The sequence below is a fragment of the Dendropsophus ebraccatus genome, chromosome 6 (assembly GCF_027789765.1).
Source record: "Dendropsophus ebraccatus isolate aDenEbr1 chromosome 6, aDenEbr1.pat, whole genome shotgun sequence".
Lineage (NCBI taxonomy): Eukaryota > Metazoa > Chordata > Amphibia > Anura > Hylidae > Dendropsophus > Dendropsophus ebraccatus.
This window is the reverse complement of record NC_091459.1, coordinates 37869093-37894730: the sequence shown is the minus strand read 5'-3', so window position 1 is coordinate 37894730 and position 25638 is coordinate 37869093. Positions and strand designations below refer to the sequence as shown.

Genomic DNA, 25638 nt, shown 5'->3' with positions numbered 1-25638 from the left:
TACATGCTTCATTTAACCCTTTTGGGTTCAGTGCTTCCATCTTACTAATCCAATACACTTCACGTTGTAGCAGTTTACGCTGTGTCTGTCCACTATCAGCACACTCTACCTCTTCTAATATCATCCATCTTAATTCGCTGACCTGGTGTTTACACTGATGGAAATGTCTCGCAACACTGGTTTCTCCAAAATTTTGTTCTTTCTCATTTTTTATACTGATTTTTTGGGCATAATTTCTTATTGCACTCCGATGCTCATTCAATCTTATTTTCACCGGTCTCATCGTCTGTCCAATATAGACTTTCCCACAGGGACATTTTACCATATACACTACCTGTTTAGAATTACATGTATGCCCCCCCCGAATTTTAATTGGGTAACCCTTTGTGGGATGCATAACTTGATCCCCTTTAATTATGGCACTACAGTTCTGGCATGCTAAACAGGGGAAAGTGCCATTTTTCTTTGCTCTTAAAATTTTTTGTCTTGTTTGTTTACTCTTCCGCATATCTGCTCTCACCAGATAGTTGGCTAAAGTTTTACCTTTTCTGAAAATAAATCTTGGGGTATCCCCAAACAGTCTCCCAAACTTGGGATCAGCCTGAAGGAGCCCCCAGTATTTAAGTACAGTCTTTTTCACCATGTTCGCATGACCATCATATGTTGTAATAAACATTGGTTTAGAGCTATCTTTTTCTCTTTTCTTTCTCTTTCTAAATTCTTGTCTATTTTTCTGTCCAATTTCTTCTCCAACTTTTTCTATTTTTTGTGCGTCATACCCTCTCTCAATAAACTTTTTTGCCATGACTGTTTTTTTCAAATCATATTCCTCATCTGTACTACAAATTCTCCGAACTCGAGTGAACTGGCTACATGGGATACCTCCAAAAACTTGAGTTGCATGGCAACTATCCCTAGCTAGTAAGTTGTTACGATCTGTTTCTTTTGAGAAGAGTGTGGTTCTCAAACTACCATCTGTTTCCTTACTCACTTCTACATCCAGATAATGAATTTTTTGTAGATCACATTCCAGCGAGAACTCAATGAGTGCGTGTCTCCGGTTGAGGTAGTGGACGTACTGCTCCATCTGCTCTTTCGAGCCCTCCCACACCAGGAACACGTCGTCCACATATCTCAACCAGAGAACAACACACCCACTGAGCTCATGAGACCACACATACTCCTCCTCAAATTTGTTCATGAATATGTTAGCAAAACTGGGTGCTACAGGGGACCCCATCGAAGTCCCCTGTAGCTGGAGGTAGTAGTCCTCCCCAAACCTGAAATAATTTTTCTTAAGGTATTTCAGGTTTGGGGAGGACTACTACCTCCAGCTACAGGGGACTTCGATGGGGTCCCCTGTAGCACCCAGTTTTGCTAACATATTCATGAACAAATTTGAGGAGGAGTATGTGTGGTCTCATGAGCTCAGTGGGTGTGTTGTTCTCTGGTTGAGATATGTGGACGACGTGTTCCTGGTGTGGGAGGGCTCGAAAGAGCAGATGGAGCAGTACGTCCACTACCTCAACCGGAGACACGCACTCATTGAGTTCTCGCTGGAATGTGATCTACAAAAAATTCATTATCTGGATGTAGAAGTGAGTAAGGAAACAGATGGTAGTTTGAGAACCACACTCTTCTCAAAAGAAACAGATCGTAACAACTTACTAGCTAGGGATAGTTGCCATGCACCTCAAGTTTTTGGAGGTATCCCATGTAGCCAGTTCACTCGAGTTCGGAGAATTTGTAGTACAGATGAGGAATATGATTTGAAAAAAACAGTCATGGCAAAAAAGTTTATTGAGAGAGGGTATGACGCACAAAAAATAGAAAAAGTTGGAGAAGAAATTGGACAGAAAAATAGACAAGAATTTAGAAAGAGAAAGAAAAGAGAAAAAGATAGCTCTAAACCAATGTTTATTACAACATATGATGGTCATGCGAACATGGTGAAAAAGACTGTACTTAAATACTGGGGGCTCCTTCAGGCTGATCCCAAGTTTGGGAGACTGTTTGGGGATACCCCAAGATTTATTTTCAGAAAAGGTAAAACTTTAGCCAACTATCTGGTGAGAGCAGATATGCGGAAGAGTAAACAAACAAGACAAAAAATTTTAAGAGCAAAGAAAAATGGCACTTTCCCCTGTTTAGCATGCCAGAACTGTAGTGCCATAATTAAAGGGGATCAAGTTATGCATCCCACAAAGGGTTACCCAATTAAAATTCGGGGGTGGCATACATGTAATTCTAAACAGGTAGTGTACATGGTAAAATGTCCCTGTGGGAAAGTCTATATTGGACAGACGATGAGACCGGTGAAAATAAGATTGAATGAGCATCGGAGTGCAATAAGAAATTATGCCCAAAAAATCAGTATAAAAAATGAGAAAGAACAAAATTTTGGAGAAACCAGTGTTGCGAGACATTTCCATCAGTGTAAACACCAGGTCAGCGAATTAAGATGGATGATATTAGAAGAGGTAGAGTGTGCTGATAGTGGACAGACACAGCGTAAACTGCTACAACGTGAAGTGTATTGGATTAGTAAGATGGAAGCACTGAACCCAAAAGGGTTAAATGAAGCATGTAATTTCAGTGTCTTCTTATAAAAACTATGATGTAGTAACTAGAAGGAGGTTTATTCCGTTAGAAATATGTTATTTTTCCATGTTGTCTAATTTATTTTATGTCTATTTTTAAACAGATCTCAGATCTCGCGAGAGGTCGGGGTATATGTATTGGTGATGGGTCACACATGAGTTAGGCTTGACAAAGGGAGCTGCTGCTCTCGAAACGTCGCGTACCCTGCATGGAAGTTGGACTTTTCATTCCCGTCCGGGAAGTGTGTCCTGATGGCTACAAGCTGAATTAGGACGCATACTAAGAGACTCTGCTACCGTTTGCCACTGGGTGATGTAAAATTTAAGTGACTTTATTCATTATGAGACATGTAATTGTCCTTGAAAAATACGAATGAGAAAATGAAGTCATAAGCAATTGAAAACCACTGTTTGGTGTAGCGTGTGTTCATTTGTTGCTTTATAAGGTATCTGTACTTCATGCCATTCTATAATTGTCCATTCAAAATCATTCAATATTTTAGGGTGGATGTATAGACCCCGAAAAGGGCTGTGGATTCCTTTTATTTTATTACTTTTATGGGTTGTTTGATGGCTTGTAAAAAGACCCTTATGTTAACTTTATGCCTCCTGATTATGTTCAGGAGCTGTCTGATGTTCTTGTATCACGCTTCTACCTGTGGATTATAGTGTTTGCCATTGTAGGCCCGTTTCCCTGATAGCCTATGTTGGGCTTTGTTCACTTTTTAAAAATTAATAAAATTCCTTGTAAACCAAAATCGTTCAACGTTGAACGTGTGTAGTTTAAATAATTTTTTTTATCAAATCTGCCTATTTTAAAATTACCACATCTAAAAAATCATTTGGTGGCTAACCAAGATCCATGTATAAATTAGCATACCTGGGTGCGAATCTGTTCCCCATGACGGTGCCTGTACAGTGTTTAAAAAATTGGCCATTAAAGTAAAAATAATTATGGGTTAATATAAAATTAATACATTCCACTAAGAAATCTGATCATTCCTGTCTAATATCTGATTGTTCTAAAATTTTCCTCACTGCATCCGTACCTTGTTAATTGTTGAGAGTTGCCAGAGTCATTCCCTCCTTCCAATGAAACCCTTCTAATACTTTCACAATTTGTGTAGTGTCTTTAATAGAGCTTGGAATTTTCCTATGGGCCTTATTGTCTTGTCTTGTATTGTATTGGGTATTGTCTTACCCACAATATCCTACGCAAAATAGGGAAGGCACTCTCATATCTGAGACTTATCAGATAAAGAGTTGTCGGGTATGGGCTACACTACACCCTACTCTGAAGGACGATCCCACCTCCCTGATGAGCCCACAAATCGGAGTGGAGGAAATGCGTCGGATGATGTGGGCTACCTAAATCATAGCATACCTTTGAATAACTTAAAAGCCGACTGACTACTACCACGAACTTCACATATTTACTGTATGACCTGTAAACACCATGACAACACTTGACTTTAATACCCCTGACTTCTTCGCTGTTATACCCAGTGTAGGGATAGACTCCATGTGTGGGGATGCCCACACTAAGAAAAATATAAAGATACACATAACCAAACCCTTACACCACACTTAAATGGTATTTCTTTTATGAATGTATATGGATATTTAAAATCTTTAAGTTTTATTTTACTTGGTGTCGTACTGTTGGTATTTTGCAAACATGAAAATAATCAATAAACCTAAATAGATTCAAGGCCAAAGATTTGATACCACACACTATTGGACGCTCTTTCATAGCTTTCATTTCTCCTGCCAATAAATTGCCTCTTTTAGTGGACTGTAAATTTAACCTCCTTGGATCCATATTTCATGGCCATCATTTCTGATCCTGCTTTCTAAGGAAAAATTACAATTTTGCCCTTAAGTTGGAATCTTTGATCTACTTCCCTTTTCTCTAAAGGGTTCTTAAAAACATTTCTGTAGACATAGTCTACCCTTATATGAGTCAAATGTATTAAGTCATTTTTTTGGAATCTATTGTAGTCACTTGGTCCTGCCTACTTTTGTCTTTGGTCTCTATTTCATCTATATTCGTGTGGCCTCCTGTCTATATAACAAGGTTGGTGTGACCTGTATGGTCGGAGGTGTGGATAGGGACTTTTGGCAGTATACTATGAATTTGTTATGTCTGTTTCTCACTTTCTCTATGTGTCTGTTGAGAATCTAAAAAATGTTCCTCATCTATTGTTCGTCAGAATATTAACCCCTTAAGGCACCACAACTTACCTTGTACGTCATGGCACCAGTAAGGGGTATACAGAGGGCTCATGACGTGAGAGCTGTATACACAGCATCGCTGTGGGCCGCCGCTAATACCTGACAAAAACCAAAGTCTTTGTTGGTTATTTAACCATTTAAATACAGTTTTCTATCTCAAGGATATGGCAGAAATACAGGGATCATGTGACCGACTGTTACTTCTGTCTAACCAATGCCTTCAGCATCTCTGCTAAGAATATAACATCCATTGAATATCCCAATCTGCCTTTAGCTATGAGGCCAGTGCCACATGTCGACACTAGAGATGAGCGAACCTCAAGCATGCTTGAGTCCATCCGAACCCGAACTTTCGGCATTTGATTAGCGGTGGCTGCTGAAGTTGGATAAAGCCCTAAGGCTATGTGGAAATCATGGATATAGTCATTGGCTGTATCCATGTTTTCCAGACAACCTTAGAGCTTTATCCAAGTTCAGCGGCCACCACTAATCAAACACCGAACGTTCAGGTTCGGATCGACTCAAACCCGAACCCGGTCGGCACTCATCCAGAATGGCAGAAGAACTCCAAATCCAGGTTCTTATAGCCAGGACGACTGGAGGCTGTAACCCCAAAGGGCTTCAATTAAGTAAAGGGTCTGAATACGTATATGTCCGCTCAATGTGTTGGTTTATCCATTTTAATAAGTTAGCAAAGATTTCTTACATTCTATTTTCACCTGCAGAATACTTTGTTTTATAGAATAGCATCACTTCCTACAATGTACAGGCAGGGAGGCGACTGTGAAAGGGCTGTAAACCGATGCTGTGAACTAACTTAACTAGGATTAGGAGGTGAAAACTCTACTCTAAAGGTTGTATTAGATGACCAGACATGGGGTAAAGTACCATAGAGGAGCAGTACATGTAGAGTCATGAGGATTGAATTAATCCAGAAGGTAATAGGCAATAAGAAAGTGAAAAAAAAAAAATAAAGCAAAAAAACTTTATACGGGAGCAGTGACACTAGATTACACAAAATTACAAATCTTTATTTCTTTATTTAAAATGTTAAAAATACAGAAGACATCCAAAATCACAGGAATAAATAGGAGTAAGAATGTAAACCTTATATAAACACTCACATACACACATATAAACAATGACCACATAAAGCAGCTATTTCTCCCACATGATATCATCTTTCTTTAGTGTCATCTGAATCTTTTGCACGTTTTTCAACAGCTGTAGGGAGGCCTTGCTGGTAGAGGTTGGAGTACTTCTTGACAGAGTTTCCCCCATCTTCATGGGAGTAACTGGAATTTCTTTCCTTCTTGGGGTAGCTGGTATATCTGCTTTGCGAGCCTCCCCTGCAACGACTAGTCTAGCATTGGAAGAGAGTTTCTTCATTGACCGAGCTGCTTTCTTAAGTCTGATAACCTGGATAAACAAAAGATATATTATGAAAGAAAAAGAAATTACAATAATGTTGGTAGCCACATGCATTTCCTACAGAAGGGATGGGAGAGTGTTCAACTGCCTAAGGCAGAGCAGCAACCAGGAGACTCGAGGATTTGTGTTATGCTTAAGACCTTATTCACACGTCCCGTAATCTACGGATCAGTATTTCCGTATAAGTGCACATTGTTGTCTATTGGGCTATTCACACAATCAGTAGATTACAAGGACGCAAACCAATGCTGGGGGGGGGGGGGGGGGTGAGGGGGGAGACATGCCCTAGTGCAGGCCCAGATTTTTTTACGGATCTCTCATAGAAATCAATGGGGCATGCTATTTTTTACAGATTGAAACCCGTTTGGCATCACGATTTTTCCATAATTTCCATAAAAAAATATGGATGAATTATAATTGACATGTTGATTAAAAAAAAGGATTTACAGAAATACGCATGCGCTACATATTTTTAGCGGATTGTATGGGTGGATAGTGGAAGGAATCTACGGGCTTGGAAATAAAAATAAAAATACTGAACATGTGCATAAGGCCTTACTCTAGGGCCACCAACCAGGGCAGAAGAAATGTTGAACTTGATGGACTTGTTTCTTAATGCAACTTAAATATGTATGTAAACTATAAAGAGGTTAAAGAGTTGTCATTCAATATTCAAGATATTAAAAGTGACTGCTTGATAAGTGGCCACAGCTAATAGTTTTTAAAGTGAAGAAGATGAGGCACTACTGTGACCACTTGGGAAGGGGGCAGTCTGCAATGTCTGCTAGGAGAAACATAGGCAAAGGGGTAAACTCCTGCGACTACTGTGTAAAAGGGAACACTGCTGTGACTACAGAGGGCAGTGAGCAGTTTTGGGTTTTTTATTGGAGCACTAAGTGTTAAGGGGAAGTGTTCATGACAACTGCTAATTCCAAGATTTAATAAATTTTATATTATATATATATTATTTTTTTTTTAAGAACATGCCCTAACTAATGTAACATTCAGAATTCTTAGATCATCCTACAGAAAGTCAGTACTCTTGTATTCCTGTGCTTCTGCCATTGTAATAAAGCAGAGCAATGTTGCCCTGTTTTCTGTGTCGGTGGCATGTTGGAAGGAGGGTGTGTGGCTAAGCAGCGGGCCCAAACATAGTACTTCTGGGACTGTAGAAGAGACCAGAATCCTGGCTTTTATGAAACCAAGTATAAACAGTGAAGCTTTGGATTACAAGTTGCTTTGAGATTAGTGATTTGGATTACAAGCATGTTTCCAGAACAAATGATGCTCGTACTCCAAGATTTCACTGTATTAGCAAGTGCATTTACTATGAATTTTAAAAAGAATAAAGTCTATTTTACAATCCTTTTAAGTAACAACAAAACTGCTCTTGTTGCCCAGAGCAATCAGAGTAACTTAATAAATGGATTTGACTGCCATGGTTAACAAGCCAGTTATGGTTAGACAGTCTTTATACATAAAAGTCTGATGCTTTATCTGCATCCATTTGTAACATGTACATAACAAAAGATCCAATTAATCCATTCCCTTCTGGAAGGCGATATATAATGGACATAGTGATGACAACTAGGGGTTTGCATTATTTGTATGTACAGAAGCCTTCCAAGACTGAGGGTATGTACATACTACGGAACCCTGGCAGATTACCCACCGCTGATTTCGCAGCTTGGCCCAATCTACGCTGGTCCCATAGACTTCATTCTATGGTTTGGCAGATTCTGCCATCCGCCCGAAGAATGAACCTGCTCATTCTTCAGGCTGATGGTGGAATCTGCAATGAAGTCTATGGGACCAGCTAAGATGCGCGAAGCCATGTGGGCAAGCTGCGGAGCCAGCGGTGAGTGATCCACCAGGATTCCGTAGTGTGGACAGACCCTTAAAAAGTATTGCTGCAAGTAATGAAAGTGAGAATAAAAGTCATTTAATTCCTTACATTTGCTTGATGTCTTCTCAGCTTGAGTATTTGGTCACTTTTAGTTTCCATCTGTTTGACAAGGCAATCCATTTCCCGTTCTAAATCTTCACGTAAATCGTTGTCCTTCATATCATTTATCTGTTTAAGCAGCTCTTGATGGTCACTGCAACACATGACAACTCCAATTAAATATTTATTCTAGACAGCCTCTATAGATTGCAGGTACCACACTGGGTAAATTTTTCTCTTAGCTCCCTTCTAAATATTACAGTTTCCTGATTCACAAAAAAAATACAGATGCAGCCATAGTAATAGAAACAGGGCACAAGTAAATGTAAGAAAAAATTTAGATGTCATTTGAGGAAAGCTGTATGATGAGTACCAAGCTTTGTATAGTCTTAAAGGGCTATTGTAAGTGATTTCTTCAGAAGACAAGAAGCCTCCGAGTATCAGACATTGCTCTGCTGTTCTCCTACTTGCTGGTAACTGCATTATCTGCTGCCCAGCATATGAAACATGATCTCTCCTGAGAGGTGGCAAAGTGGTAAAGCCAGGCATGGCATGTCCCATGTAGTGGCCCAGAACAGGCCATCTGTTCACTAGTTTGTATCTACCTCTTTATTATAACTAGTCTTGTTCTGGGAAGGCCGTGGTCCACTGCAACTGTGTGTTGTGTAAGCCCCAGCAGTATTCAGGTTTTGTCATTACACCCATGTCTCATGTATATTTCACTGTATATGCCTAATGGTGATAATGCAGAGGCTGGTGATCACGTGACCGTGCCCTGTTGCCATGGTACCCCCAATAGCCATTGAGCTTTGGCTGGGGGATACCATGTGACTTCCTGCTGTACCACAGTCTATTCCCTACCACAGAGGGGATAGGTTGTGTGTGTGACTCCTTCACCTTCAGAAGAGGAGCCTCGGTGTGCTCTGCTGCTACAGTCCATTGGCTGTGTTCCTGTCTCGAGTTTCAAGATCCTCATCTGGGTGCCGTTCTTCAGTCATTCCTCTCATCATCTTCTCTAATCATCAACAGCAAGTATTCATCTCAGTTCCATTCCACCCAGCATCTCTTCCTCAGTACCACTACTACTCCCATCATCCAGCCCACTCACCTACAGCCTATTGCAGCATCACCCATTACTCTGCTTTACTTAAGACTGCCTTATTCCCGGTTGCATCCGGAGAGACTGTTGCTATTAGTTACCACCGTTACAATAAATATACAGCTACCGTTGTTTCTGAACCTTGGCATTGGTGTGATAATTGGTGCCCTGACTAAGGACAACAAAGAATCGCATGCCCAGCCTCCGCATGGTCAGGAGCCCGGTTCTCAGCTGTGTTGCCCTCGTGCCAAAACCGCGATAATCCTCTGCTCCGCAGCTGCCCCAGTTCCTGACAGTAGCTACACCTATTAGCGGAGTGTCCCCTAGGGGCCCAGGCATCGCACCCATACTACAGGTAGGGGGAGACGAAACCACCATGTTCAGAGTGCAGGAGATAAACAATAAGACCATAGCCTTACGTTAGTAAGCACCTAAACCACTTTCACATAATTGTTAAAGATCAGCATATAATAGTCCTATGGGTACTCACAAACTCATTTCTTCTAGCTCGCCTTGCAGATCCAACAGTAAATCAGTCAGGCTGTCCCCAGCAGAGTGTGTATAGGTTGCTGAAGTTTTGTTAATTCCTAAACTCCTAGAACATGGCTTACGTCCTACAGATCTTGACCGCTGCTGGGCAACTGCTGGGCTCTGACTTCGATGTTTCATCATGTGAAGAACACTCTGAACATTTGCACTAAGAGAATGACTTGTACTGGTAGACTGTAAAAAGAGAGAAAGTAGAAAAAGTTGTTTAGGAGAAGGCAGAATATCAACTTTCTCACACAAAAGAACACACTCACCTTTCCTGCTACAAATGGTAGATCTCCTGTTTTCACAGAAATCTTTGGTTCAAAAGTACTTTTACTTGCAGCAGGTTTCTTCTAGATAAAATAAGAATTGTACGTGTAAGGGTATGTTCACACTGAGCAAATGGGCAGAGGAACCCCGCCTGCCTCAGTGTGACACTGTTTGTCTAGGAGAGGGCTCACGTGCCTCCGCTCCAGCTGCTCTCCACGCAAAGAATTGACATGTAAATTCTTTGCACGGAGGGAAGCTGGAGCTGAGGCATGTGAGCCTTCTCATAGACAAAGTATCATACTGAGGCAGGCGGGATTCCGCGGTGAATTCCGCCCCATTTCCTCAAAGTGAAAATACTTAGTTTATTCAATATGCCTTAACCATCTATTCCAAATGCATATGGGAGGAGTTCATCATCTACTATCACAGCAAAAGTGCGAGGCCCACCAGAATTCCTATTCCCACCAGTAGGCAAGGAGGAAGGGTAGTGGGGCTAAAATGGTTAACGATTGAGTCTGGCAAATATGAATGATTACGGATGCACATCCCTAGTCCTGTCCGTAGTTGTGGGTCCACGTTTATGGACAGCACTCTGGATGTGTAAATCAAGACTTAGGGGGAGATTTATCAAACTGGTGTAAAGCAGAACCAGCTCAGTTGCCCCTAGCAACCAATCAGATTCCACCTTTCATTTTCCAAAGAGTCTGTGAGGGAAAAAAAGTGGAATTGATTGGTTGCTAGGGGCAACTGAGCCAGTTCTACTTTACACCAGTTTAATAAATCTCCCCCTTAAAGTGTAAATTTTAGGACAAAATCCAGTATAAGTAATACTAATATTAACTGTAACATTTTACTCACAGGTGGATACTAAATCACACAATAGAGGTGATTTGTCATACCGCTGAGAAAATCAGCTAGGCAGGATGACTACGTATACTATACATAATGCACACTTTGGAAGGCTGCTTTGTGGGCAGATTGTCTTTTTTGGCTCCTATCTGTTCTCATTACTCCCATGGCGAGAATTCAGTGCCAATGCTGAAGAGGAAATGTAGCACTGTCCAGTGAATTCCATAAACAATCATGTAACAATATATCTGGTAGCATTTTCAAGAGACTGGGCATGTTAAAAACTTTACCTGCACTTTTTGTTTCTTTACCTTCTTTTGTGGACCATTCTCTACAGATGCGGATACAGGTATTGCATTCACTTCAGGACAAGTTTGCAGCTAGAAGAGAAAATTCTTGTTATATCATGTTATGTTATGAATAAAATCAACTATTCTTTACTATACTGGTTGCCCTGGCTCTCTGATGTACCTACACTAAAAGGTTTTCTGGGCCTGGAAGATTACCAGCAATGTGTAGATGCGCTTAACACAAGAGAGGTGGTTATTGCTGGTTGGATACTTGTCTTGGCAATATAACTATCACACCTACAGGATCCGCAGCAGATTTGATGCTGTGTTGAGTTATTTAAATGAAATCTGCTGCGGATCTGCAGCAGAAAATAAGCTGCGGATCCGGTAAGTGTAAACTTACCCTAAAGGTTCTTTGTGCAGCACATATGAAGGACTCTCCAATTTACCTTTCCTTTATACATCAGGATTACAGTAGCTGCTCACTAGTGGTTGCTAGCTCAGTGTATATTAGCGGAGACCTCTGGGTCATTTGAATGAAATCACTACGACCTTTGTGTTTGCAGTATATAAGAAAATAATAAAATGGATTTAATTATCCGGAAGTTCAGCTCTCCATGAAAATGAACAGTCAATGAGACCGAAATGCGCACAACCCACATTGGATCAGTATGGGGGTCGCACACATAGTCACTGTTCTGGTCTAATGTTTTTCTTTTCCCTTAGCGAATACAAGTGCTCATGTCACGTAATCTACCAGTCTGGTGTATTCTCAGAGGTTTCTCAGGTCATATGCAATCTGGTAAATGTGGTTAATATACAGCACCAAGCAATTTAATAAGTAGTACATATGACTGTATTATAGGCACTTAGGTTTACAAGTGATTTTTTTAAACCACTGACAAATGGAAAGTTTTTTTATTTTTTATTTTGACAATAAGATTATAAGACTATATCATTCCGAGCCTTACACCTTAGTCATGTGCTAGTTTTAACTTACCTGGAACACTTTTTCCTGCATTAATTTCCGATGTTGTTCCTCTGCGTGTAACTTTTCCTCCAGCTGATGAATCTTGCTCTACAGACATAAAACAGTTTTCTGCATCAAACTCTATACAGAACACATTTACTTAAAGGGAACCACTCAGCCTGTTTTGGCTGATATGGTTCTCTGCAGTGCTGGATAAATCTGCTGTTCAGCTTGCGGGACATACTGTCTGCAGCAGCAGCTTTATCACAGCAAAAAAGCAGTTAAATCCCCCGGGCGTGTGGCAGGAATAGGCGGGGAGGTAGTCATCTGGACGGCTAGTCACCACTCTCTGCCCACGTCAGCCAGTCAGCCCACTTGGCGGCATGATTGACAGGCAGAGAGGCCAGTAATTCACCTCTCTGCCTATTAATCACATCCTCCGAGCGTGATGGCTGAGTACACTGATGTGCGGCTAGCCGGTTTAATAGCTGTATATCTTTAGCTAAAGCTCTGCTCTGTCTACAGTTTTAGCCCTAACAATGGCTTTTGTGGGTCTCTACTGCCTAAAATCACCTAACACCTAACTGTCACTGCTACACAATATCTACCTCTCTAGCTCCAAGTAGCATCTAAAAAACGAATCTGAAATCCCCTATTCTTATACTCTAGAGGTCACATGCTTTTTTCACTGCCTGTGTGCTCCTAGTGCCTGTCTCACACCCCCTGCATAGTTATTGGTTAACGAAAAAAACACACAAGTATTTTGAATAGTGTATTATTCGATTGAATACCTACTCAACTGAGGAGTACTCGCTCATCTGTAACAATTATTGCATGAGATAATTTGGATAATTTTTTAAATCAATTTTTTTTTTTCCAAAAATTTTATCCCCCAATACAAACAAAACCCCAAAAGGGCATACCCTCTCCACCCATTCCCATTCCTTATAGTGGGATAGAAATACATATGTGGCAACACTTTCGTTACAGGGCTTATATCAGAAATTATAATTGTTTTTCAGCCTTTCCAAAGAAAGAGTCCTAACCTAAACAATCATAGTACCGAAAATTTGACAATTTAAAGAGTACACAAACCATCATCACAGGATACAGGCAATATGGCTTATGTGCGGGAAACTGGGGGCGCAAGGTCAGGAGTAGTCATCCATTTTCTCCAAATCTTATTGAATTTTGTAGCAGCTTTTCATTTCTTGTTTATTTATTATAGCATTTCCCTATAAAGTTAGGCTTAGTTCACATCTGTATCAGAGGCCTTCATCACAAATCATGACAGTTTTTAAGGGATAATATCAAAATACGCAGAATTTTTCCTATCAAACTGCAGGCACTTTAGTGAAACCCAGAGGACCCCATGAGAAGTGAATAGCTTCCATAAGACACTGCTGGTCACCTTCGTGATCTCCGCTGTGCTCTATATGGAACAGGACTGTGGGGCTCAGCCAGACATCGGCAAAGTGACAATGTCTCAACCCAACACCAGAAAGTGAAGCCTAGCAAAGACTGGACCAGTAGATGTCACACATTTTCCAGCTACTGCTCACATGGTCTTCATGGAAGCCAAACAGCCTCCTGACAACAAGCTATTGGAGAAAACTCCTCTAATTGCAGAAGTGGTACAGATACTTAAAGGGAAACCATCAGCAGGTCAGAAGACTCTAACTTGCTGATATCTCGCTATAGTGCACAGGGTGCTGATGGTAAAGGTAAGTTTCTTACCTTCATCCTTGGTGCGGTTTATGTGGTAATAGTTTAATATTTATGCTAATTAGCCGTTTTGGTGCGCTAGGGGCGGAGCTACTGTGCTCAGTGCACCGATCCACCCCTTCTAAAGAATATGTGCCTCTGTGCCTGTATATGCCTATGGAGGATGCTGGAAGAGGAGCATGGTTATGTTCTCCTCCATACTCCATACAAAATAATAGATATTTCCAGATGATGTGTCTTACCTCTGCAATCTGCTGAGTGGCTGTGAGTCGAAGACATTCTTTCTCTAATAACTCAAGCTTTTCCAGTTTGTCCTGTATATTATCTCGCTTTAGAAAAGTCTATGGATACATTGAGGAAGACCATTTAAATACAACAGTTCTCATCTCTGCAGAGTAAATATGTCTAGGTTAGTAAATACCTGGACCCGACAGACTCAATTCTCCTTATTACTTTGATTATAAATACAGTATACGCAGTTTTATGAAACATACATAAGGCCACTCTGTACTAAACAATTTTCTGATGTATGATCTAGAACTGATAGAACATGCAAAGGCACCTGCTGGTCCATAATGGTGTTCTTATCCACTTCTGCATGAAGAGCCATTTTCCTCATGTAGCTTAGCTGCTTCTCGAGAAGCGCACAACGTTCCTCAGCTGCATTTAGCTGGCCAATGACATCTAGTATGGTGAGAAGAAACAATGGCAAATATTTAGGAAGACTTAAGGAGATTCATCAAAAGGTATAAATTACACACTGGTATAAACTGCCCACAGCAGCCAATCACAGTTTAGCTTACAGCTCTGGTAAAATAAGAGCTGAGTTGTGATTGGTTGCTGTGGGCAGTTTACACCACTGTGCCTCAGTGTATATTGCATACAGAGTATTTCACCTGCACAACTTAAAAGGAGAAGTCCGGCCAAAATTATTTTTTGATATGTTATTACTTATGGAAAGTTATGCAAATTTCTAATGTACATTAATTATGGGAAATGCACATATAGGGCTATTTCCCTTAATTTAGTAGATCATGGAGTGTTAGAATTCTTTCAGATACAGTGACGTCACGACCCAGGGTGTAATTCCTATGGAGTGTCCAGCAGGGGGCACTCTATATGTAGAAGTCTATGGGACTTAATTGTTTCTATGGATGTCTATGTAAAGTAATGGAATGTAGTGTACAGTGTGCTTTATTGAATGAATACATGAATGGAATACTTTGGGGAGCAAGGGTCCTTGCTCCCCAAAGTATTCCATAAATGTATTCAATCAGTATATTAGAAGGGCACCGAGCAGGGAGGGAGAGAGGTGCCTGTGCATCTACCTCCCCCCTCCCTCCCTGCTCAGTGCTGCTGCCACATGTACACAGTACTACTCCTCCCATCATCTGCTCATAGTATGAGCAGATGATGGGGGTGTAGTACCAGGGCCATCTTCATCACCCGCCAAACCGGACTATATACACTGAACTACTACTTCCATCACCTGCTCATAGTATGAGCAGGTGATGGGAGTAGTAGCTGGGTTATCCCTATGACATGCCTGACGCCGCCGGGCGCAGGGGGGAGCCGCTCATCACAGTGCAGCCATAATGCCCCCTCCGCTCCCCCCTCCTCCTTCTTCCGGATCCGGCAAAACTTTCCCCTATCCCATGGCTGACTCCCCGCCCGGCCGCCGCTCTCCCCTCACACATACCGGCTTCCGGTGCTTCCCGATCGGCATGTGTGGGAGAGGACGGTCAGTGCAGACACCGGGAAGCACCGGGAGCCGGTATGTGTGAGGGGAGAGCGCAGCCGGGTGGGGAGTCAGCCATGGGATAGGGGGAAGTTTGGCCTGATCCCGGAAGGAGGAGGAGGGGGGAGCGAAGGGGGCATGATGGCTGCACTGCACTGTGATGAGCGGCTCCCCCCTGCGCCCGGCGGCATCAGCTGCGGCATCAGCAGGCATGTTATAGGGATAACCCAGCTACTACTCCCATCACCTGCTCATACTATGAGCAGGTGATGGGAGTGGTAGTTCAGTGTATATAGTCCAGTGCTGCGGTGGTTCGGCGGGTGATGGAGATCAGCCCTGGTACTACACCCCCATCATCTGCTCATACTATGAGCAGATGATGGGAGAAGTAGTACTGTGTATATGTTGCAGCAGCACTGAGCAGGGAGGGAGGGGGGAGGTAGATGCACAGGCACCTCTCGCCCTCCCTGCTCGGTGCCCTCCTAATGTAGTGATTGAATACATTTATGGAATACTTTGGGGAGCAAGGACCCTTGCTCCCCAAAGTATTCCATAAATGTATTCATTCAATAAAGCACACTGTACACTACATTCCATTACTTTACATAAGACATCCATAGAAACAATAAGTCACAATAAAGACTTTTACATATAGAGCGCCCCCTGCTGGACACTCCATAGGAATTACACCCTGGGTCGTGACGTCACTGTATCTGAAAGAATTCTAACACTCCATGATCTACTAAATTAATGGAAATAGCCCTATATGTGCATTTCCCATAATTAATATAAGAAATTTGTATAACTTTCCATAAGTAATAACATATCAAAAAATTATTTTGGCCGAACTTCTCCTTTAATTATATCCTTGCAGGGACCCCAGTGCAAAAGCTGCACAAAATCTTTTAATGTGTCATGTGACAAAATAACAAATAAGAAAATAAGATCCTTGGTCATTACATTTTTTTTTTTTTTTTGACACAAATGATTTCACTACTTGGCTCTGTGTTCTTTGCCCTGCCACTTCATTATAAAAGTCTATGGGGCCAGTAAACAGATGATTTACAGAGGAGCACCTGGTGTCGGGGGATCAGGGCTCCCTGGGCTTCATGAGCTGTAAAATGCATTTTAATACTGCATGCGAGACTGGGGAAGAGCTGTGAACTAGTCATCTGGGCAGTGACTAGTCACGGCTCTCGGTCCTGTCAGCGCGCTCTGCAGGGTGATTGACAGGCAAGGAGGCCAGTTAAAAGCTTACCATTTTTTTGTCCACCAGCTTCAAGCTGAGGAGAGTCACTTTTCTCTTTGCTAAACCAAACCTTCTTATATTCTCCTGTCTCCCTCGGCAGGGTTGTTAAGTGGTTCTGGGCTGTAGACTTCTCAAGTTCTAACCGGGAAATCTTCTCCTGAAGAGTCTTCAGTGCAGAAACAAGAGCTATTATGTAAAATGTAAATAGTTAGGCTTCCAGTTCACCAGAAGAATCAAAAAAAAAAAAGAAAAACAGAATGACAATCGAAATAAAAAATATAGATCTAAACTGAAGTGTGTGTAGTAGATGCTTTCTAACACATATAGATGTACGAAATACTAAAAAAATCTCTTATTCTTGCAATAGACAAGCAACAGAACTGCTTAAAGGGGTTGTCTGGTGCCATTTCCCCTCCCCATTTTAACTTGAAGTGTACCTGTCGTTATGGGCGGCTTCCGAATCAGTGGCAAGATCCACTGCTAATCTGGTTTAGCAGTGGATCTCGCTGCCAACCCAGAAGTGGACGAAAATTACAGGTACACGTTAAAATTAAGCAGAAAAATTATATTTACCTACACTAATCCCCACTACTTAACGCTTGCTGATCTAAAAGTGTACCTGTCATTATAACTTTCAAAATCTAAACCAAAATTAGATGTGATATAAAACAACTTTGCAATTTACATTATTTTTTTTAGTTATCATTAGGGATGGTCCGAACCCGCTGAGGTTCGGGTTCGGCTGAACCCGAACGCTCGGCATCGGATTACCGCTGTCTGCCCGCTCCGTGCAGCGGGAGGATCCAGCGGGAGGACCGCCTGGAAAACTGGGATACAGCGGTAATCATTGCGGATGGTTCGGGTTCGTACGAACTCCGTACGAACTCGGTTCGGACCATCCCTAGTTATCATGAGGAACACGGCTCTTCCTGTGCTATGACTTTTTTTTTCTCAAAGAGTCAGAAAACAGGAAGTACTGTGTTTCCCAGGACACCTGAGCGCTCACAGGGAGAAGGCAGTCATGTCATTGAGCCGTGACTCTCTGTACTGTCTGGAATTCCTGTGTTTAGTCTTTTTTTTTTTTTTTTTCCAACCAGCACAAGTCTAAAAATCTGCCTTCAGGATGACTGGACCTGGATTTCTGGTAAGTTCAGCTTTGTTTTACAGCATGATAACAACAAAAATAATGAATGTAAATTGCATTCTTGCTTTATATCACATCTACTGTTGATTTAGATTTTGAAAGTTATAACGACAGGGACACTTTAACTTCAACACGTAGGAAATGTTAACACCGCAGACAGTGACCCACCTCTAAATGCCAACTTCCTGCATGTAAAATAGGAAAGGTGATGTTGGGACAGGAATCAGGGGAGGTAAGTATAAGTTTGTTTGTTTTTTTCTTCGCCAGCCTAGGTAGTTCTTATTTTTTTGGCACCAGACAACCATTTATTATTATTTTTTTTCTGATTGTAAATTCCTATTTTACCTGTGCTATTTGGAGCTTCAAGAATATCATATGAATGGGGAATGTTGTGCTTTAATGCCATCAGTTTTCGTGAAGATGAAGATTTGGACTCAAGAAGGTCTGCAATAGGTACAGAATCAGGAGGGTAACAGAAGCTGCCCAGGTAACTGTCCTTCAGCACAGAGTCCATTTTAGTCTACAAGAAATAAAGCAACACATAGAAAACATGTCATTTTTTTGCACAGAGGGTGGCGGGAGTGGAGGCGAACAAGCCCCCTAATAGACTATGGTCCACTGCGGAATTCCGCCACATTTACTTAGTGTGAACATACCGTAAAGTGGCCAACCCCTTTAAATTATAGGTCTAGATTTATCTATCCTGTCCTTTAAATCTGTCACTTCATCATTTCATGATGGAAGAGGAAACGGGGACATTTTAATTGTCTCACCGATTCTATTTTTAAGTTTTGGAATTTTTTTTTCTTCCCTACACTATTGCAATTTGCCTTAATCATGAAATACAACAGCCACGCCATCTGTCTAGATTAGCTAAAGCTTGTAGAAATTAGCATATTCCACCACAGAATACCGACAGTAATGAAAACTGCTGTACAACAGATGGTAGAAGGATATCCTTCAAAACAAGATCACGTCACGTATAACGCATGTGAAACTGAATATGTACATTCCTACATAGTATTTTATAAAAAATTCTTGTATACTCGGCCCTTTATTGGGTGGTGCACAAAGCAATAAAAAAAAATTCTGTTGTCGAGTTAAACAATAATCAATAAAAATCTATATACTTGTTTTTAAAGGGGTCTTCCCGAAATAAAAAATAATTCCCTTTCCTGTGGACACTATCTGATCTGTGTGTGTGTGTGTGTGTGTGTTTGGGGGGGCGGCTGACCGCTGGGCTTACCACCACCATGAATAAACTTATGTGCCAAGTGCTCTATTCAGCTGTGGAATATATATCTGCACCTTACTTAAAGGGTCATTTGACCCTTTAAGTAAGGTCACATAGCATGCCCAAAAACCTCTCCCATTCACTTCATTGTGTCTGCTCCAGACTACTGTTGCCCATTACCATGGTTCTCGCTATAATGTTTCGCTTTAGATAATGTAGGGAGAAAAAAAAAGCTTAGGCAAGATAGCTGTTCCCATAATAATGTCCAGCACATTTTTTTTTTCTATTGTTTCAAACAGAACAAGAAATAAGACCCACACGCAAACAAGTGGATCATGTACAAGCACATAAAAATGGATACAGCCTATGGCCTATATGTTTTATAGTAAGAACATGCCTTACATGTACAGCACCTGTCCACAAAGCCCAACCAGCAATGCTGTACTGCAGGTGGCTAGACTGAAAATGGAAAGATTAAAAAAAATGTCATAATGTAGATAGTAAAATATAAAGTAAAAAAAACAAAACACATTACCAACAAATCTTTAAAAAAATTCTAAAAGGGATTCATTCGGTTCTGTACCAGGTACAGAGCTGCAGACAAAGGCAGATCGGTGATTGGAAGATAATGCCCTTTGTGCCAGTTGCTGATGGCCATTTGCAGGGTTATAAAATTGCATTTTCTTTGGAAGCTGAAGTGCTACAGAAGTAATACTGAGACGCAGCATGCACATCAATCCCAGCTCCTCTTTGCCTTGACTGATGTACAGGGCTGAGCCTCCAGCACTATACGTCAATTAGTCGAAGCAGGGAGAGGTGTGGGAAAAGTCATGTATGCTGTGGCTCAGCTTTACTTCTGTGACACTTCGGCTTCCAAAGAAAAATGCAATTTTATAACTCTGCAAATGGCCACCAGCGAAGACAAAGGCTTATCAGTGGTTTATCTGCCCATTTTCTAATGTACATTCATATGAATGTGATATTCAAAGGTGACATACAGTTTTATCTAGAGCAATGAGGGATTTAATCCTTTCCAATATCACAACAACTGCTGGATATTTTTCGGGATTCATTTACTATACTACAGTATCAGCGCTAATAGGCCTGTTTGTTCTGTTTTATTGGGATATATCCAGTTCTTTCGGAATCTGCAGTACTTGTTAGTGCCAGTTCTTGTAGGAGTGCTTTTCCACAGCTTCACAGCACTAGACTGCAAAAAAAAAACAACACAAAAAAATTTTTTTTGCAGCAAGAGACTTAAAGAGGTATTCCTAATAAACTATTTTGACAAGTCAATAAAAATAATGGAATGCCGGGATCTACAAAAAGCTTATTAGTAAGACCTACACTAAATTGCCCAAAGCATGGGGATCCTCCCAATATTACAATATTCTACTGAGTGCTAACCAGACGGGGGAACCAGCTTTCTGGACCCTGCAAAATCTACAGTCACAGGATGGAGGACAGTACCACCAGGAACCCGACAAACAAGGCCGACATCAGGATGTTGTAAGGGGCTGAAGAAGGCCCAGAAGTGTATATGTATTTTTCACTTCTAGACCGCCATCTGAATTTTCACAGTCAAGTCTAAGGTTTGAATGAGTAAATGGTCTGGAGATGTGTTTTTAAGATCTAGTTAGTCTTTTCTACTAACAAAATATTAAAAAACTAAAAATATTAGTTTCAGACAACCTTAAAACGAGTCACCAGCTAATCGTATGCTGGGCTGTATGGCTATGTTCACACATAGTATTACCGTCAGTCTTTTTTTTTTTTAGCCAAAACCAGGAGTGGAACTGGCAGGGCAAAATTATAGTTGACAGATTTGCACAGTTTCTGTGTTTTCAACCAACTCCTGGTTTTGGTTGAAAAAAGACTGAAAAAAATAGTGTGTGTAAACATAGCCTATAGCTAGAGGTATAACCAATAGGAAGAGGGAAAATTGTGATCCCGCTTTATAGTGACATCACATCTGGAATACTGTGTCCAGTTCTGGAGACCTCATCTACAAAGAAAGATATTGATAAAAAAAGAACGGGTCAAGAGACGGGCCTTCTTACCTTTCTGTGTTCCCACAGTGTCCTACTGCATCATCTTCGGGTCCCCGACTGAGTGATCTCTCCTCCACTTCAGAGACTGACAGGTCTGGGGGTGACAGCATGTCTCACAAGAGGAGGCAGGATGGCTCAGTTGGGGACCCCAAGATGATATAGAAGGACATCAGGAGAACATGAACAGGTAAGAATAGGTTTCTTGTTATATTATCCCCATAGGCCGCAACATCTGAAAAGTTGTTTTTTGAGCGGAACACACCTTTAAAAAGTGGATCTCCTGTTAAAGCGTACAGACAATCTGCCCCCCAACCGCTAATACCATCAGATAGCTGCTTTTGATTCAAGATCTGTCCTGGGGTCCGTTCGGCAGGTGACGCAGGTATTGTCCTGAGAAACAACTTTTAAACTTGCAGCCCTGTGTCAAATTGCGTGGCCTAGAGTGTGTAAGCCCAACCGTTCAACTTACCCGGCCGGGCCTCAGCGTCGGAATTACGCTGATCCCGGCTCGGCATTCTATTGATCTGGTCTGCAGCAGACCAGTATAATAGAGAACTGATCCAATGGATTGGTGCCCTATTATATACACAGCATTGATTTCAATGGGAGATTAGTGCTCTGTATATAGAAGTCCCCCTGGGGGCTTCTAATTAATGTGTAAAAAAAAAAGGAAAAATAAATATATGTTTTTTTTTATTAATAAAAAAAAAATCCCCTCCCCTAATAAGAGTTTGAATCACCACCCTTTTTCCATTTTATAAATAAAAATAAACATAGCCTATGTGCCACATCGCTCCACCCCTAGCGCCACTTAGCCCCGCCCATCTGTGACATCATTACTGCATAGGCCCCGCCCCTCAGCAGCCATTGGAAGGACCAGCCTAAAGCTCTAGGCCCCACCCCCTCTAGATTGTCCCACACCAATGGCCGCTGAGGGGGGTGACAGTGACACTTTAAAGTCCATGACGCAGACGTATATGTGCTTAGGAAGGTACAACTAAACGACTTATTACACAAAGTACAAACAATTTTTCAACATGTTGAAAGACCAAAATGAACGATTTTTTATTTGTCATTTCATCGTTGGGTGTTATTACACGGACAGATAATCATTCATTTTGATCGTTTTAGCAAATTTTTAAACGATAATCGTTCCCTGTAATAGGGCCTTAAGCGGAGACCTCCTGTTCTAACTGTAGTGATAAGAGGAGCTGCTGTAAAGTGATCTGTACAGCATTACAGCAACATGTGACATGAGTAGATAGCTAGCACCAGTATAAGACAATAGCAGCTTCTTGTGGAATAACCTGTCCAAGAGGTCACAGAGCACGCTCACTAATGTTTCACTTTCACCTCAAGGGGACAGACTCTGTCTATTGTTGTTAAAGGGGTTATCCAGCGCTACAAAAACATGGCCACTTTTCCCCCTACTGTTGTCTCCAGTTCAGGTGCAGTTTGCAATTAAGCTCCATTTACTTCAATGGAACTGAGTTTCAAAACCCCACCCAATCTGGAGACAACAGTAGGGGGAAAGTGGCCATGTTTTTGTAGCGCTGGATAACCCCTTTAAAGACCATGAGGCTTGCTGTGAAGCATATGACTAAATGCTGTTAAGAACAGCTCAAGCAAGGTGGCAGCCCCCATAAAAACGTACAAAAAAAAAAAGAAATTACAGTCAAAACGTAAAAAAAAATGAGGAAAAAAACAAAAGGAACATGTTTCAGTATCTAGGCGATACATTCCCTTTTAGGATTACACATGTAATGAAGGTGGATACCAGCAGGGAGAGATCACATGTCACATTGTATACTGGGAAACAGGAAAAGACAGGGTCACCTGGACTGCCAGAACTGTAAATAATTATAAACAGGGGTATACTAAGTGGGAAAACATCACATTGTTACATTAATGGAAGGATACATTAAAAAAAATCTTGAATAACCCCCTTAAAGGGGTTGGCCACTTTATAGTCAAATTGTTCAGTGTACAGTATAAGTAACTGTACTCACTGTATATACTGACAGCAGCTCCCTCTGTACCTCACAGAGCTAATATCAGGCACCTCTCCTGCTCTGTATGCTGAATGGTAATGCTGTCCATAAGATGGCTGAACATGGAGGAGCATGTGACCCTGCCCCGCCCCCTAGTGTCCACCACTGAGCCTGTGTATGTCTATGGAGGACACAGAGGGAGGGGCAGGGTCACATGCTCCACCATGTTCAGCTCTTTTATGGACAGGGTCACCTTTCAGCATATCGAGCAGGATGACAAAGCCTGGAGGAGAGATGCTTCATTTTAGCTCTATGGGGTACACTTACTAACTTACTATGGTAAGTACACTTACTAATTCTGTACACTCAGTAATTTTACTATAAAGTGGTCAGCCCAAAATAAAGATAATTTTTTACCAAAGATGCCAGACCACACAGCATAAAGGTATCTAGACGATGCTCATGTTATGGGCAGCTGGAGACGGCCAGCATAGATCTATGCACATCCGTGCTGTTTCCCTTTAATACTCTGCCTGCACCTCTTCTAAAGCTCTTACAGCTCAGTCCCTCAACTCATCAGTTGTCAAAATTCTAATTTCAAATATATACCCTGTAAGGCTGGGTTCACACTGCGTTTTTGCAGTCCGTTCAACATATCTGTTTTTAATTGGGTACTCTTACCGGACAGAAAAACGCAGTCAACGGTATTTTTGTGTAAGTTAAGAGTGTCACTGTCATTTTTTTTTCTTTTTTTGCAGAAATCAATAGTCCAGGCGATTTTAAGAAACTTTGTAATTGGGTTTATTAGGCAAATATTCCACTATCTGCATTCAAAGAGACTTTTCCCATTTACATCAGTTGGGCCCTGTCTGTCCTATGGAGAGGGGAGGGGGGAGGAGGGAGATTAGTCCAAGCAGAGAGCAGAGAACTAAGGATTACACAGTGGGACCTGTGTGAAAGCCGGTATTCAGAGGTCAGTGCTGACTTCAGAGGAGATAGTGATGTAGCTGTAAATTAACTCTTTGTTGTCCTGTTTTGGTGCCTCATCTCCCTCCACCCCTCCCCTCTCCATAGAGAACAATGAAGACAGGGGGGAGAGCTTCAAACTACTTTTTCATTATAAAAAAGCATTTTTCAGCTAATAATCCCAATTACAAAGTTTCTTAAAATCGCCAGTGCTATTGATTTCTTCAAAAAAAAAAAAATTAAACGACAGGTAAACTTAAAAAAAAAACGCATCTGTTTTGATCCTTTTTTTTTATTTTTTATAATGGAAGTCAATGGAAAAACGAATGACACACCATTGCATCCTTCCCCCCCCCCCCCCCATAAAACGTATACGTTAATCGGATTGCAAAAAGCGCAGTGTGAACCCAGCCTAATATATTAGTAGGGCTGGTAGACCATAGGTCTCCAATATATGAGGAAGCTGATGTAGGTGCATTTACACACACAGTGACTATAGTTCCAAACTAACGCAGACGGCTGTGTGTGAACAGGAGCTAAGCCTGTCCACCATCACAGGGTTGTGTGTGCTCACAGGTGTGCCTGCCATCATGGGAGTCTGCAGTCTATGATGGTCTCTCTGCCTCACAGTGTATCAGGTGTTCTAATCCACCAATCACTGACACCGTTACCTGTACCGGATGTGCGGTAACGTATCAGTTTTTAGATACTGATCTCATCCACTGCATTGCTTCAACCCCCTGCTCCATTATTATGCACGACACCTCTGCACAGCGACAAACCGCACTGCTGTCCCTATGAATTACAGCAAATACTCTCCCCCATACGCAAGCACAGCTACCCCGTACATACGTAGCGATATATCCGCAGTACCGCAGCGTTACCTACCTGCGTCCCGGGCGCTGCGATGACCAACGGATCAGTACAGTGTATACAGAGCGCTGGGGGCGGGGCTTGTGTAACCCAGCACAGCGCCCCGCCCACCCGGTCAGTCATTTGACAATTCTTAGAACGTTAGCCAATGGGGTTACAGCTCTTATCAGTTCTATCTTGTGGATTCTATAAACAGTCGCTGATTGGTTTAGAGGACAAATGGCCGTTTTACTTCTGTGTTCTCATTGGTCGGATGGGAATAGAGCGAAGGTTTAATTGCTCCGGTCCAAGCTTTCTCAGGTGGAGGCTTTCCTCCGGGGCAGACGGTGCAGTGACCGCAGGACGCGCTCCACGCCTCACCCTGATCTGTCTGTATGGGGATTGCTGGGGATGGACAGGAGTTTGTATTGCAGCTCCCTGGACCTCCTGGGCTTGTATGGAATTCCA

General features: G+C 41.7%; 1 protein-coding gene across 7 annotated transcripts; it reads right to left on the bottom strand.

Moving 5' to 3' along the window:
* Positions 1-5877: 5877 nt before the first annotated feature.
* CEP57L1 (centrosomal protein 57 like 1) lies at positions 5878-25271 on the bottom strand. Of its 7 annotated transcripts, XM_069973627.1 has the most exons (13): positions 25207-25252; positions 20468-20520; positions 19713-19769; positions 18422-18596; positions 16942-17118; positions 14508-14629; positions 14188-14286; positions 12251-12328; positions 11251-11340; positions 10114-10194; positions 9801-10033; positions 8221-8365; positions 5880-6254 (listed from the first exon to the last, which is right to left on the bottom strand). In XM_069973627.1, exons 4-13 carry the CDS (start codon positions 18588-18590, stop codon positions 5994-5996), a joined length of 1455 nt encoding a protein of 484 aa, XP_069829728.1. In that variant the 5' UTR covers positions 18591-18596; positions 19713-19769; positions 20468-20520; positions 25207-25252; the 3' UTR covers positions 5880-5993. The 7 variants fall into 7 exon arrangements, with proteins under 7 accessions (XP_069829725.1, XP_069829722.1, XP_069829724.1 ...); XM_069973624.1 differs by lacking the exons at positions 20468-20520; positions 25207-25252 and adding an exon at positions 20309-20449 and having other exon boundaries at positions 5878-6254; positions 10114-10191; positions 11272-11340; XM_069973621.1 differs by lacking the exons at positions 20468-20520; positions 25207-25252 and adding an exon at positions 20309-20448 and having other exon boundaries at positions 5878-6254.
* Between the last annotated feature and the right edge of the window lie 367 nt (positions 25272-25638).

Bases quoted from the DNA above. Each gene is read 5' to 3' on its own strand.
- CEP57L1 (XM_069973621.1), bottom strand. From the start codon at position 20,383: ATGAATCCCGAAAAATATCCAGCAGTTGTTGTGATATTGGAAAGGATT. The intron at 18,597-19,712 runs GTAAGGCATGTT...TATTTCTTGTAG, and splicing joins TGTGGACAGGTGCTGTACAT to ACTAAAATGGACTCTGTGCT. The intron at 11,341-12,250 runs GTAAGTTAAAAC...TTTCTCTTCTAG, and splicing joins TGCAGGAAAAAGTGTTCCAG to CTGCAAACTTGTCCTGAAGT.